Genomic DNA, 16,546 nt, shown 5'->3' with positions numbered 1-16,546 from the left:
GTTTGTCCAGCAGAAAGATGAACATATGAATTAGGAGCAGGAGGAGGCCACTCAATCCCTTCAGCCTCCTCTGCCATTCAGTAAGATTGTGGCTGATGTGACTGTGGCCTCAACTCCACTTTTTTTCCTACCTGACTCCCTTACCAGTCAACAATCTACTTAATCCAGCCTTAAAAATATTTGATGACTCTGCTTCCACCACACTCTGGGACAGTCTTAGCACCCTCTGAGGGAAAATATTTCCTTCAACTCCATGTTAAATGGGAAACTTCTTACTTTCTAACAGTGTCCCCTAGCACTGGTCTCTCCCACAAGAAGAAACATCCTTTCAGCATTCCTCCTGTGAAGTCCCCTCAGGATTTTACAAGATCACCTCTTATCCTCCTAAACTCCTGTGGATACAGGCTCAGCCTGTCCAATCCTTCCTTATCCTTTATGTCAGAAATAAATGAATCTTCTCTGAACTGCTTCGAATGCAATTATTTCTTTCTTAAATAAGGAGACCAAAACTGTGCACATAACTATAGATATGGTCTCATCAATGGCCTGTGTGACTGTAGCAAATCTTCCCCACTTTTGTATTACATTCCTCTTGCAATAAACAACAATTCAATTTGCCTTCCTAATCAAGTGCTGTACCTTGCTTCAAATTATTCTTCACCACAGTTTTCCCTGAAGTATAAATTGGGAAAGGAAAAAATGGCATACCTCCAGCAGCTCACCTCTGCTCTGTACCCTGAAGTGTTGTTGTCCCCCCCAACGAGATAAGCAAAATTATTTAAAACTGCGATGCCCTGGTTTGACATCTTTGGCATTTGTGCCTGAGTCAGTGTTCGCCATTCCCGGGTCAATGGGTTCAGAAACTTGACCTCATCACTCAAATCTTCGTCTTGGGAGGAGTACATGCCTCCAAATCCCACCACGCAACGGAACTCTGACCTCAGCTGTGTCTGAGGGGTCTGCAGGACAGGCTGGAGAATTTCATTCTGGTGGTAGGCCAGGGCATCTGCCAAGACCTCTTTGAGGGGACATGGGCTCAGCCGGTTGTACAGTTTCTGGAAAGTCTGCTGTTCAATCAGCGCAAAACGGACCATCTCCAGCAGCTTTGGAGGATCATGCAGTGAGACCTGGTCCCTGTCAATCTCCTCCTGGGTATAGTGGTAAAGTAAGGCTGCCTCGTAGACTTCATTCTCGGAGCTGGCGTGGAGTTTGTCACTGCTCAGCAGGCTCTGCACTTTGGATAGAGGCAGCTGGCGGTACATCTCAGTCTTGCTGATGGTCAGGAAGTTTTGGAGGATGTACACGTCAATCTTGTTGCTCAGCTGGGTCAGATTGTAATGCTCAGCTAGCCTGTACAGCTCAATAATGTTATCCTCATCAATCCAGGAAATTAGGAAGTCACAGCAGAAATCGATTACCTCTGGAATCTGAATCAAACAAAGAGAAACTATGAGCACTCAGAGTCCAACATGAAACCTGCCCCAAGAGACTTTTCTCAATCAGTCCGCAGTCTTCTGAGACCCCCATATAATTGAGCCAGCAAGGTCAATCTGCAATAAGAATCACCATAGGTTGCGAAGTATTGGGATTTGAGCTTGTGATTATGTACACTCACAGTGAACATTCCCGATCTCATGTCTTTGCAGGAGTGAGGACAAATAATGAATGAGCAGTGGGTGTGTTTCCTGGTGGTTGGTTCATCAACACATGGGCATTAGGCTAGGATCAGATCATCAGCACCCACCCACCAACTTTGAGCATTGGGATGTTCTTTATGATTGTCAAGGTCTCTAAATAGCAGCACATTTTCTAATCACCAGCACTATTGCCCATGTAACTGCTGAATGTGTGTGCTCTTGTCCAATTCTACCCATGGAAATTAGATATATATTTGAAAAGGAAACATTTGAAAGGCAAAGGAGACAGGCTGATTGAATAGATCCTTCAAGAGGGATTCTTTCCGGCAAGGAAAATACCTGCTCCCCACAAATGAGGAACAGTCCTGTTGGCCTCGCCAGTGGAACCAGAGGTCACTTAGGTCCCTGGAGGAGGTCAGGGGGGTGCCAGGGCCTGGCGGCTCATGACCTGAAGGGGCAGGGAATATGGGGGGCCCTGGAGATGGTGGGACTAGGCCAGGGCAGGCCAATTAGGTGTGAGGGGGGAGGCGACACTGTGCACTCTGCAGTTGTGATCGGTATGAGTGGGGAGAGGTGGTGAGGAGGGACCCGTTGCATACACACTGCAGCTGCAATCGGTATGGCGGAGGCAGGGCGGAGGGCCGCTGCTGCTCTGCAGGCAATCAATTGTGTGTGTGTGTGTGTGTGTGTGTGTGGTTGGGGGGGGGGGTAGGAAGGGGAAGCGTTATCGGTCTGGGCAATGGGGATTGCAACGAGGGCTACATTTTCAGGCGATGTGGGGTTCGTGGTCAGCCGTGTGTTGCTTCAGCTTGCTTCCTCAAAGTTCTACACATGTGCAATAGTTCCCTCTTCTGCTGGTTGATGGATTAAGTCCCACCCACTGCCTGTTCTAACTGGAAACAGTCTATAGAATTTCTTCATGCACCATGTGCACGAGATTGGGCGTAAAACGTGCCCAGAAAAATGGATCTGCACTCTCACATTTTCACACTAGTTGGACACTTAGAACTTTTCTTGTGACAATCCGCCTTATATTTCAAATAACTTAATTGTTTATAAATCATTTTGGGACATCTTGTGCCATGAAAGTTGCTATTTAAATACAAGTCTTTCTTTTAGCACCAGAGTCAAACTGACAAAGAACAAGGAAATGAAAACTGTCCCACCTTGGTATAATGCTACAATGCTTATTTTTGACATTGAATATATATAGGGAGGCAGTGACGTAATAGTATTGTCACTGGACTAGTAATCCAGAGACCCTGTTGATGCTCTGGGGAGCCTCTCTAGTTCCACCACAATAAACGGTGAGATTGAATTCAATAAAAAGCTGGAATTAAAAGTATGATGGTGACCATTGTTGATTGTTGTAAAAATTCATCTGTTTCACGAATGTCCTTTAGGGAAGGAAATCTGTCATCCTTACCTCATCTGACCTACATGTGACTCCAGATCCACAGCAATGTGGTTGACCCCTGAAATAGCTTAGCAAATCACTCAGTTCAAGAGCAATTAGGGGATGTGAGCAATAAAGTTTGACCCAGCCAGCGACGCACACATCCCCTGGCAAATAAAAAATTTTAAAAAACCTAACTGAATTGAATAAAGACACAAATCCATCAACATCAAAAGACCACTCAAAGGTGGTCACCAAAACAGGTTCAATTTTTCCATTTTTAAAATTAAATGATACCACAGGAATGACAGATTTTCTTATCATTAAAAATAAAATGATGACAGAATTCTTTAATGAATGAACAAATCTCATCTGAGATCAGTTAGTTTTTGGGCCTAGCCTTTGGGCAAGGTAGGAGTGGGAAGCAAAATCAACCAGGTGTCCATTCCTGCTCACTATTCCAGGCCAATGCTGGGTACTACATTGGCTGATGAAAAGCATGCAGGAAATACTCAGGACTATACTCAGGTATCTATAGAGCTGTATAGCCTGCAGGAATTATGCCTCCAAGAGAGGGGAAAGAGGGAACAAAATGCAGGAGAAGAAAAAAAGAAAATCTCACTCAGCTAATTCTCCAACTATTTTTTGTAAACATTTCCTTGTTTTTACTTCATTTTTTTTAAAAGGTAGATGGGAACCTTGCCAGGAGAATATTGGAATAGTTGAATCATAGAATCCATAGAATGCAGAAGGAGACCATTCAGCCCACTGAATCTGTATCGACTCTCTAACAGAGATCTCACCCAGACTCATCCCCCACCCAATCCCCTAACCCCACACATTTACCCTACTGATCTCCCTAATCTTCACACCTTAGGGCACTAAGGGTCAATTTAGCACAGCCAATCCATCTAACCTGCACATCACTGAACTGTGGGAGGAAATCAGAGCACCAAGAGGAAAACCATGCAGACACAGGAGAACATGCCAGCTCCACAGTTACTTAAGGGTGGAATTGAACATGGGTCCCTGATACTGTGAAGCAGTGGTGCTGACCATGCCATATTAGTAAGTAACAAAGTCATGGATGAGGATTTCAGCAGTAGATGGGCTGAGGCAGAGCGGTAGACAGGCAATGTTGCAGAGGTGAACGTAAGTGATGAAGTGGATATGGGGATGGATCATGGCTAAACAAACAGTAAAACTGGTCCCCTTTCCTTGATCTGACTTGTACATCCATTGCCTCTTTGTGAGCCCTGTTTGTTTCCAGTGAACGTATGGTTCGAAGAGGCAATGTTCCTCACTGCCATCTGATAGATCCATGCAACGAGAACAATCAATCTGATCACATCAAAAACTGGCATACAGTTGAAGTAATTATTTTGAGTGTTACAAAGGGAGCAGCAAGTTCATGATCAACCTGAAATGGAAATCCGGGGCTAAACAACACCAGCTCCTGAACAGTTCTGGTTCTGTCAGGAGACAGCTCTTGAATTTTATACATAAGCAACAACAGAGGAAACCAGCTCACTATTTCAATTATACAGACCTGAGGTGCACATCATCTCCAGTCTGTTCCTGATCATTCTTTCACTAAAAGGTTCAATTTATCCAGTAATTCAAATTAAGATCTGCAGCTTCATACGAAGTGGCCTTATGCCACCTAGTGTCAGAGACTATATATTGCAGAAATACAACATCTGGATGCACATTCTGACAGTTGACCGTAAAAATCTTGAAAAAAAGATGAAAAGCTTTAGACTAGACAAGGCCAATTGTCACATTGAAGCCTCAAGTGTCCTACATATCCCATCCAAATCTATCCATTCAAATCCCTAACTCTTTAATCAAGCTCGTCATTTTTGCACTCTATTTCTTTTTATTTATTTATTCATGGGATGTGGATGTCACTGGCAAATGAGCATTTATTTCCACCTCTAATATCACTTGAGAAAATATTGATGAGCTTCCTTCTTGAGTCCCTGTAGTTCACAGGCATAGGGAGGGAATTCCAGGGTTTTGGCCCAGCGACAATGAAGGAATGGTGATACAGTTACAAGACACAATGCTGTGTAATTTGGAGAGGAACCTCCAGATGGTGTTCCCTGCATCTGCTACCCTGGTCCTTCTAGATGGTGCAGGTCATGGGTTGGGAAGATGCTGTTGAAGGATCCTTGGTGAGTTCCTGCAATATATCTCGTAGTCAGTACACAGTGCTGCCACTGTTCATCTGTGGTGAAGAGGCTGAATATTGTTGGAGCTGCACTCGTCCAGGCGAGTGGGGAGTATTCCATCACACTCCTAGCAAATGCCCTGTAGATGATTCTGGAGATGAGTTGCACACTGTCGGACTCCTAGCCTCAGTCACAACATCTGGAACTTGAGTAACATCCAGAGTCTCAGTCACAACATCTACAAGATGCACTGCAGGAACACATCTGGGTTCTTAGGCAGCATCTTCCAAAATCATCTCAAAGGACAAGAACAGCAGACACATGGGAACACCACCGCCTGCACATTCCCCTCAAAATCACTCACCATCCTGACTTGAAAATATATCGCCATTTCTTCACTGTCACTGGATCAAAACCTGGAACTCGCTTCCTAACAGCATCATGAGTGTACCTACATCTCAGGGACTGCAGTGGTTCAAGGCAGCAGCTCACCAGCACCTTCTCAAGGCGAACTAGGGATGGGCAATAAATGCTTGTCTAGCCAGCAACACCCACACCCCTTAAATGAATAATGAAAAGAAACTTGACTGTATTTCACTGTATCCCCTTTTCTGGTGGGTCTGTCATGCCAGTGGGCCAGGACATATCTGGGACATTGGCTTAAAAGTATGAATCATGAGTGTGACTATGTCAGGCTGTTGTTTGACTAGTTTATGGGATGGCTCTCCCAATCTTTGTACAAACTCCCATGTGTCAGTGAGGTGGACGCTGCAGAATCAACTGGGTGGGTCTGTCTGGCACCTAGGTCACCATACACTTTTATTATTACTATTATATTGTTGCAGCTGATGTAGCTAAGCAGCTTGCTAGGCCATTTGAAAAGAAAGGGAACCATTTGTGAAAACCTGCAGACTGAGGAAAGGCATGTGTCATGAATCTGCCGAGTAACAGCACAATGACACAGTAGTTAGCACTGCTGCCTCACAGTACCAGGGACCCATGTTCAATTCCAGCCTCGGGTGACCGTGTGGAGTTTGAACATTCTATTCATGTCCGCATGGGTTTCCTCCAGGTGCTCCAGTTTTCTCCCACAGTCCAAAGATGTGCAGGTTAGGTTGATTGGCCATGCTAAATTGTTCCTTAGTGTCAGAGGGATTAGCAGGGTAAATATGTGGGGTTATGGGAATAGCGCCCAGTGGGACTGTTGTCGATGCAGGCTTGGTGGGCCAAATGGCCTCCTTCTGCACCGTAGGAATTCTATGACTCTAACAAGAATTTAACAAGGCATGGCAGGATGCGACCTGCCCAGCAATAGGAAGAAATCTGTCCAGCGACAGAAGTAGCCAACTGTAAAAGGCTTTCAAAAAGATATGATTTTCCTAGTAATGAGATTAGCAGAGATATTGACAGAAAAGGTATAAATTGCCCTATTAATAGGGATCAGCTTACCTGGATGACTGATAGATCAGTGAAGATGTTCAGATGCTAATTTCTAGAGTCGAGGAATTTGAGAGATGCTGACAGTCAAATATAAAGAATAAACAATCAAAGAACAAAATGGTATAATTGCCAGCACCCTCTGAAATCCAGGAAATTAAATCTTTCAGGCATTCCCTACGGATCTGGTGACAGGAGCTTCTGAATCATGTCAACTGCTGTTTAAAGATTCACCCACCACATGAGACCACCCTGATGAACTGTCTGATGGATAGAATCACATTCAGTTCTTGAGTGATGTCCTCAGTGTAGGAGTATTAATATTTATGCTCAAGTCTATGGTTAAATATCATGGCTCAATTACCTGCAGCTGACAAGCAGCCACCAGCACGTCCTGCACATTATTCAGGTTCAGCTCCATCTCAGATGTGTAGATGAAGTCCAAGATTTTGCACACAGCCATATAAGATATGTCATGTAAAAATATCTCCTTCTCCTGCATCTCCCGTAGCCCACCAGCAAACATTCCCCTGCAAACAGGACAGATACTAATCAGTCTTCACATGGGCAAAGTCTTTAGAATACTCCCCACTATTTAGAGAAAAATAATTGCGTCAACTGACATGTTACCAACTATTTTCCAAAAACAGGGATCAGTCACATTCCTACCAGAGAAACACTGCATGGCATCTTTCCTAGGTAGAACATAAGCAACATCAATTGAGAAGTACCAACTGGTGCCCTGGATTTAATTAGACGACTGAAAATTAAATCAGGGCTGCCTGACAGAAGCAATGCAAGTGGATAAATAAAACTGAGCGCACTGCAGCATCTTATCTCATTTATCCACTTAGAATCAGTCCATCACACATACAGAAGCACCCATTACACCATCCAAAATTTCTTGACATGCCTTCCAGAACCTCAGTCACACCTTAAAGAACCTTAGTCACAGAATCCAGAACCACAGGACATTAGCCACATGATCAAAAACATGGCTTCCAGAGACAGGATCACCACATCTGAAACATTAGACATCCGAAGCCTCAGCAGCAACACCCGGAATCACAGCCGCATCACCCAGAATCTCAGCTGCAGCACCTGGAATCTCAGCCGCAGCATCCGGAATCTCAGCCACAGCACCCGAGAACGTGGTCACAACAGCCGGAAACACAATCACAACCTGGAACTGCGGTCACAACATCTGGAACCACAGTCACAACACCCTGATCCTCAGTCACAATACCCAGAACCTCAGTCACAACACTCGGAATCTTGGTCACAACAGCCAGAATCTCAGTCACAATTCACAGGCCCACATTCGCAACACCCGGAACTAGTCACAACATCCTGAATCTTGGTCACAACACCCAAAACCTTGGTCACAACACCAGGAACTTCTGCCACAACACCAGGAACCTCGGTCACATACTGGACACTGCGGTAACAACACCCAGAACCGCAGTCACAACACACCGAATTCAGTCACAACCCCCGGAACCACAGTCACAACATCTGAAACCATAGTCACAACACCCAAAATCACAGTCACATCATCCAGAATTGCAGTCACAACACCTGGAACCGCAGTCACAACGCACGGAACCGGGGTCACAACGCACGGAACCGGGGACACAACGCACGGAACCGGGGACACAACGCACGGAACCGGGGACACAACGCACGGAACCGGGGACACAACGCACGGAACCGGGGACACAACGCACGGAACCGGGGACACAACGCACGGAACCGGGGACACAATGCACGGCACCGGGGTCACAACACACGGAACCACAGTCAAAACCCCAGAACCATGGTGCCAACATCAGGAACCATGGTGACAACATCTGGAACCACAGTGACAACAGCGAGCACCACGGTAAGAACACCCGGAACCTTGGTCACAACACCCAGAACCTTGGTCACAACACCCGGAACCTCGGTCACAACACCCAGAACCTTGGTCACAACACTCGGAACCACAGTCACAATGCCCGGAACCACGGTCACAATATGTGCACCACAGTCACAACACACGGAATCGTGGTCACAACACGCGGAACCACAGTCACAATGCTCGGACCCATGGTCACAACACCTAGAAACACAGACACAACACCCAGAAACACAGTCACAACACCCAGAAACACAGTCACAACACCTGGAAACGCAATCACAACACCTGGAGCCACAGTCGCAACACCCGGAAACACGGTAACAATGCTCAGAACCTTGATCACAACATCCAGAGCCACAGTCACAACATCCGGAGCCACAGTCACAATACCCGGAAACACGGTCACAATACCCGGAAACACGGTCACAACATCCAGCACCATAGTAACCATGCCCTGAACCTCAGTCATAACACCTGGGACCACACTCACAATACCCGGAACCATGGTCACAACGAAGGGAACTGCGGTCACAACACCCGGAATTGTGTCACTACACACAAAATCTTGGTAACAACACCTAGAATCTCAGTCACAACTCATCGAATCTCAGTCACGATACATCGAATCTCAATTACAACACCTGGGATCTCAGCCACAACACCTGGAACCACGGTCACAACACCCAGAACCACGGTCACAACACCCGGAACCACAGTCATAATACCCAAAACACATTCGCAACACTGCAATTGCAGTTGTAAATGCGCCTAGTTTGGGGGCGTTTAAGAGATCTATGGATAGGTTTATGGACGAAAAGGGATTGGTATAGGCTAGTGGGTCATTGTTTTTGTAACTGGTCGGCGCAACATCGTGGGCCGAAGGGCCTGTTCTGCGCTGTAATGTTCTATGTTCTATGTTCTAACACAGAGAGCCACAGTCACAACGCCCAGAACAGCGGTTACAATGCCCAGAACAGTGGTCACAACACCCAGAACCATGGTCACAATGCCTGGAACTGTGGTCACAACACACGGAACCAGGGTCACAACATCGAAAATGCAGTGACAACACCTGGAACTGTGGACAAAACACCAGGAACTGTGGTCACGACATCTGGAACCATGGTCACTACACTGGAATCTCAGTCACATGGAATCTTGGTTACAACATTCGAGACCCCAGCCACAACACGTGGAACCACAGTCACAACACCTGGAGTCCCAGTCACAACATCCGGAACCATAGTGACAACACCCAGAACCAAGGTCACAACACTCAGAACCAAGGTCACAACACTCAGAACCAAGGTCACAACACCCAGAACCAAGGTCACAACACCCAGAACCAAGGTCACAAAAACCAGAACCACGGCCACAACACCCGGAACCACGGTCACAACACCCGGAACCACGGTTACAACACCCGGAACCACAGTCACAACACCCAGAACCACGGTCACAACACCTGGAACCACGGTCACAATACCCGGAACCACGGTCACAATACCCGGAACCACGGTCACAACACCCAGAACCACGGTCACAACACCTGGAACCACGGTCACAACACCCGGAACCACGGTTACAACACCCGGAACCACAGTCACAACACCCAGAACCACGGTCACAACACCTGGAACCACGGTCACAATACCCGGAACCACGGTCACAACACCTGGAACCACAGTCACAATACCCGGAACCACGGTCACAACACCCGGAACCACGGTCACAACACCCGGAACAGCAGTCACAACGCCCGGAACCGTGGTCACAACGCCCGGAATCATGGTCACAACACACAGAACCACAGTCACAACACATGGAACCAGGGTCACAACGTCGAAAATGCAGTGGCAACACCCGGAACCACAGTCAAATCACCAGGAACTGTGGTCACAACATCTGGAACTATGGTCACTACACCTGGAATCTCGGTAACAACACCTGGAATCTCAGTCAAAATGCACTGAATCTCGGTTACAACACCTGAAAGCTCAGCCCCAACACCCAGAAGCACAGTGACAACACCCAGAACCATGGTCACTACACCCGAAATCTTGGTAGCAACACCCAGAATCTCAGTCACAACACACAGAACCTCGATTACAACACCCGAGACCCCAGCCACAACACCTGCAACCACAGTCGCAACACCCAGAACATGGTCACGACACCCAAAATCTCGGTAACAACATCCAGAATCTCAGCCACAATGCACAGGGTCTCAGTCACATCACACGGAATCTTGAAGACAACACCCGAGAGCTCGGCCACAACATCCAGAACCACTGTCACAAAACCCAAAATCACAGTGACAACGCCCGGAACCATGGTCACAAAACACGGAACTACAGTCACGACACCCGGAACCATGGTCGCAACACTCGGAACCATGGTCGCAACACCCGGAACCACATTTGCAACACACGGAACCACATTCACAACACCACGAACCTAAGTCACAACACCCAGAACAGCGGTCACAACACCCAGAACAGCGGTCACAACACCCAGAACAGCGGTCACAACGCCCAGAACTGCGGTCACAACGCCCAGAACTGCGGTCACAATGCCTGGAACCGTGGTCACAACGCCCGGAGTCACGGTCACAACACATGGAACCACGGTCACAACACACAGAACCAGGATCACAACATTGAAAATGCAGCGGCAACACCCGGAACCGCAGTCAAATTGCCAGGAACTGCGGTCACAACATCTCAAACTATGATCACTACACCCGGAATCTCGGTAACATCCAGAATCTCAATCACAATGCACTGAATCTCAGTCACAACGCAATGAATCTCGGTGACAACATGCGAGAGCTCAGGCACAACACCCAGAACCACTGTCACAACACCCGGAACCACAGTGACAACACCCAGAACCAAAGTCACAACACCCGGAACCATGGGCACAACATCCAAGACCAATTCGCAACACACGGAACCACGTTTGCAACACCACAAACCACATTCACAACACCCAGAACAGCGGTCACAATGCCCGGAACCGTGGTCACAATGCCCGGAATCGGGGTCACAATGCCCGGATCCACGGTCACAACATATGGAACCAGGGTCACAACAAGCTTTACTTTTGTCGATCACTGGGAAGTATTTGTGAGAGAACAGCACCTGTACAGGAGGGATGGGAAACATTTGAATGGGAGGGGGACAAATATCTTAGCTGGGAGGTTAGCTGGAGTGTTTCAGCAGGGTTTAAACTAATTGGGGGGGGGGGTGGTGGGGATGAGACTGATAGCTTATTAGGCACTGGGATTGGGAGCGAGTTGGGTGACAGGGTAGGTTTGGTTGAAAGGAAAATTATCAGGGGAAAGGAGGATCCGAGTGGGCCTGGAGGGTTGGATTGCGTCTGTTTTAATGCAAGAAGTGTAACGGGTAAAACGGATGAGCTTAGGGCCTTGATGATCGTGAGGAATTTAGATGTGGTGGCAGTGACGGAGACGTGGTTAAAGGAAGGGTAGGACTGGCAGCTGAATATTCCTGGGTATAAGTGTTTTAGATGTGACAGAGGAGGGTTGAAGAGAGGTGGTGGGGTGGCACTGTTAGTTAAGTAGCACATCACAGCAGTGCAGGGTGAGGATAATATGGAGGAGTTAGGGATTGAGTCGCTGTGGGTGGAGTGGAGGAATAGAAAGGGAGCGATTACTATGCTAGGGGTGTACTATAGGCCACCCAACAGCCCAAGGGCAGTGGAAGAAGGCATTTTAGATAGGTGCAGAAAGAATAGGGTTGTTGTAGTAGGTGACTTTAATCTTCCTGGAGTGGATTGGAAGGTGCCTAGAGCTGGGGGTACGGATGGGGAGGAATTTGTAAAATTTGTGCTGGAAGGGTCCTTGGAGCAGTACGTAACTAGCCCAACTAGGGAGGGGGCTATACTGGATTTAGTTTTGGGTAATGAGCCGGGTCAGGTGGTTGAGGTTGCAGTAGGCGAACATGTGGCTAACAGTGACCACAAGTCTGTCTACTTTAGGATAAAAATGGAAAAGGATGAGTGCTGTCCAAAGGGGAGGGTGCTGAACTGGGGGAAGCCATGCTGGATTAGGAAGGAGCTGAAGGACACTGATTGGGAGAGGTTGTTAGCGGGTAAGTCCACGGTTGGCAAGTAGGAGGCTTTCAAGGGCAAACTGAAAAGGTTGCAGGGAAGACACGTGCCGGTAAAGAGGAAGGATGGGAAAGGCAGGATTAGAGAGCCGTGGATTACAGGGGATATTGAGGACTTGGTCGGGAAGGAGAGGCATATGTTAGGTCTAAGCAACTGGGAACGGAGAGAGCACTGGAGGAATATAGAGAGAGCAGGAGGAAGCTCAAAAGGGGAGTTAGAAGGGCGAAAAGGGGGCATGAAATTGCTTTGGCTGATAGGATTAAGGAAAATCCAAAGGCATTTTACTCTTATATTAGGAACAAGAGGGTGGTTAGAGGGAAAATAGGTCCTCTTAGGGACAAAGGAGGGGAACTATGCATTGAGTCTGAGGGAATGAGGGAGATCCTGAATGAATACTTTGCGTCGGTATGCACGAAGCAGAGGGGCTTGGTGTCTTGTAATGTCTTGGCGGGAGCTGTAGTCCAGTTGAAGGAAATATCCATCACGAGGGAGGAAGTGTTAGGGTTTTTAGGTAGCATAAAAACTGGTAAAGCTCCGGGGCCTGATGGCTGCTTAGGGAGGTGAAAGGTGAAACTGCTGGGCCTCTGACGCAAATCTTCGTCTCTTCTTTGCACACAGGTGAGTTCCCAGAGGACTGGAGGATAGCTAATGTGGTACCGCTGTTTAAAAAGAGCAGTAGGGATAACCCTGGTAATTATAGGCCAGTGAGTTTGACATCAGTGGTAGGAAAGTTGTTGGAAAAAATTCTTAGGGATAGGGTGTATAAGCATTTGGAGCATTGCGATCTGATTAGGGATACGCAGCATGGCTTTATTCAGGGGAGATCTTGCCTTACGAATCTGTTAGAATTTTTTGAGGAGGTGACAAAAACGGTTGACGATGGACGAGCCATTGATGTCATCTATATGGATTTCAGTAAGCGTCTGACAAAGTCCGTCACGGTAGGCTGGTAGAAAAGGTTAAGGCTCATGGGATACAGGGACAGGTATCTAGATGGATTGAAAACTGGCTAGGCAACAGGAGACACAGAGTAGTAGTGGAAGGGTCCTTTTCTAGCTGGAGGTCTGTCACCAGTGGTGTGTCGCAGGGCTCAGTACTGGGACCTCTTCTCTTCGTAATATATATAAATGACTTGGAAGAGGGCATACGTGGTGTGGTCAGCAAGTTTGCAGATGACACCAAGATGGCAGGATTGGCGGATAGCGAGGAGGATTGTAAGGTGACACAGCAGGATATAGATAGACTGGTATATTGGGCAGATAGATGGCAGATGGAATTTAATCCTTATAAATGCAAGGTGATGCATTTTGGAAGGAATAATGCAGGGAGGAGTTACATGATAAAGGGTAGACCAATTAAGAGTATAGAAATGCAGAGGGATCTGGGAGTGCAAGTGCACAAGTCTCTGAAGGTGGCAACCCAGGTGGAGAAGGTTGCAAAGAAAGCTTACGGAATGCTAGCCTTCATAGGAAGGGGTATAGAGTATAAGAGCTGGCGTCTAATGCTACAGTCGTACAGAACGTTGGATAGAACGCATTTGGAGTACTGCGTCCAGTTCTGGTCACCTTACTAGCGGAAGGACATGGAGACCCTGGAGAGAGTGCAGAGGAGGTTTACCAGGATGCTGCCTGGTAGAGAAGGACTGGGTTATGAGGAAAGATTGGGTAAACTGGGGCTCTTTTCCTTAGAAAGACGGAGATTAAGGGGGGATCTGATAGAGAGGTGTACAAAATAATGAAGGGTATAGATAGAGTAAACAGAGGCAGGCTTTTTCCTAGATTGGAGACAAATATCACGAGGGGTCACGAGCTAAGGGTGAGGGGGGAGAAGTATAATTTGGATACTAGAGGGAGGTTTTTCACACACAGGGTCGTGGGGGTATGGAATGCGCTACCAAGTAAGGTGGTGGAGGCAGGCACGCTGGACTTGTTTAAGGTTTACTTAGATAGGCACAAGAGTGAAACAGGAATGGAGGGTTATAGGAGACGGTTTTAAATAAGGGCCAGAGCCTCGGGACATTACTGGAAATCTAATGCTACATGTGTTGATGTTTTGTCTCTTTTACTCTGCAGGTGTATCGGTCCACCTTGTTGTCTAATGAGAGGCATGCACACGGTGGGTCGTGCGTGGGCTGCTCTTGGATGTTTCGAGTGTGGCCTAGTACTTTGCGTTGTTGTGTGTGCTTAAAACTGGACCAGCAGATGGGCACCACAACAGCTCAGTGACTATCACTGCTAGCTGTGCAGATACATGGATTTGGGCCAGTGTCTGTGGGAGTTTGCACATTCTCCCTGTGGTTGCGTGGGTTTCCTCCGAGTGCTCCGGTTTCCTCCCACACCCCAAAGATGTGCTCTTAGGCTGACTGGTGTAACAAATTGTCCCTAAATTATTCTCCCTGAATCTGGTTTCCAATGGGGGTACCATTCACATACACACAGGGCAAGGTAGGTGTAGGAAAATGCTTTGTTAAGATGGCGGCACGGGCTCGTTGGGCCGAAGGGCCTGTTTCTCGTGCTGTGTGGTTCTTTGTTCAAGCAGTAGCACGGTCACAACACTCAGAAGCACGGTCACAATACCCGGAACCGTGGTCAAATCGTCAGGAACTGCGGTCACAACATCTGGAGCTATGGTCACTACACCCAGAATCTCGGTAACAACACGCGGAATCTCAGCCACAATGCACTGAATCTCAGTCACATCACAAGGAATCTCAGTGACAACACTTGAAAGCTCAGCCACAACACCCAGAAGCACAGTCACAACACTCAGAACCACAGTCACAACACCCAGAATAACAGTGACAACACCCAGAAGCACAGTAACAACACAGAACCATGGTCACTAGACCTGAAATCTCGGTAACAACACCCAGAATCTCAGTCACAGTGCACAGAATCTCAGTCACAACACACGGAATCTCAGTCTCACACATGGAATCTCGGTTACAACACCTGGAACCACAGTCACAACACCCAGAATATGGTCTCTACGCCCAAAGTCTCAGTAACAACATCCAGAATCTCAGTCACATCACACGGAATCTTGATGACAACACCCGAAAGTTTGGCCAAACATCCAGAACCACTGTCACAACACCCGGAGACCCAATCACAACACCCGGATTCACAGTAACGACACCCAGAACCAAAGTCACAAAACTCAGAACTACGGTCACAACACCCGGAACCACGGTCACAACACTCAGAACCATGGTCACAACTCACGGAACCACATTCGCAACACCATGAACCACAGTCACAACATCCAGAACAGCGGTTACAATGCCAGGAACTGTGGTCACAACACCCAGAATCATGGTCACAACACATTGAACTAGGGTCACAACACTGAAAATGCAGTGACAACACCCAGAACCGCAGTCAAATCGCCAGGAACTGTGGTCACAACATCTGGAACCATGGTCACTACACCCAAAGTCCCAGTCACAACACCCGGAACCACGGTCACAACACCTAAGACCGATTCGCAACACACAGAACAGCAGTCACAATACCTGGAACTGTGGTCACAACATATGGAATCATGGTCACAACACCCAGAAGACAGTCGCAGCACCCAAAGCCTCAGTCACAACACCCAGAAACACGATCACAACATCCAGAACCGCAGTATCAACACCAGGAACCACAGTCTCAACAACCAGAACTGCAGTCACAACACTCAGAATTGCGGTCACAATAAACTCTGTGAATTCATAGAATCATAGAATTCTTACCGTGCAGAAGGAGGCCATTTGGCCCATCAAGTTTGCAGAGGCTACAATCCCACCCAGGCCTTATTCCTGTCACCCCACATAATTACTCCTGACACAAAGGGGCAATTTAGCATGGCCAATCCACCAACCTGC

At 47.5% G+C, this 16,546-nt stretch overlaps 1 protein-coding gene across 10 annotated transcripts in view; it reads right to left on the bottom strand.

The window, feature by feature from the left end:
- Positions 1-16,546, bottom strand: part of klhl22 (kelch-like family member 22) — a 48,380-nt gene that overhangs the window by 8,466 nt on the left and 23,368 nt on the right. For all 10 annotated transcript variants that reach the window (XM_080208581.1, XM_080208575.1, XM_080208574.1 and 7 more), the window contains 2 exons: positions 7,009-7,174; positions 709-1,427 (listed from right to left, as the gene is read on the bottom strand). In XM_080208581.1, the coding sequence (XP_080064707.1) occupies positions 709-1,427; positions 7,009-7,174 (885 nt within the window). The remainder of the gene's footprint in view (positions 1-708; positions 1,428-7,008; positions 7,175-16,546) is intronic.

Source organism: Carcharhinus amblyrhynchos, chromosome 20, assembly GCF_965287045.1.
Source record: "Carcharhinus amblyrhynchos chromosome 20, sCarAmb.v2.hapA, whole genome shotgun sequence".
Taxonomy (NCBI): Eukaryota; Metazoa; Chordata; class Chondrichthyes; order Carcharhiniformes; family Carcharhinidae; genus Carcharhinus; species Carcharhinus amblyrhynchos.
The sequence above is the reverse complement of the archived record's forward strand: the minus strand, read 5'-3'. Positions and strand labels throughout refer to the sequence as shown.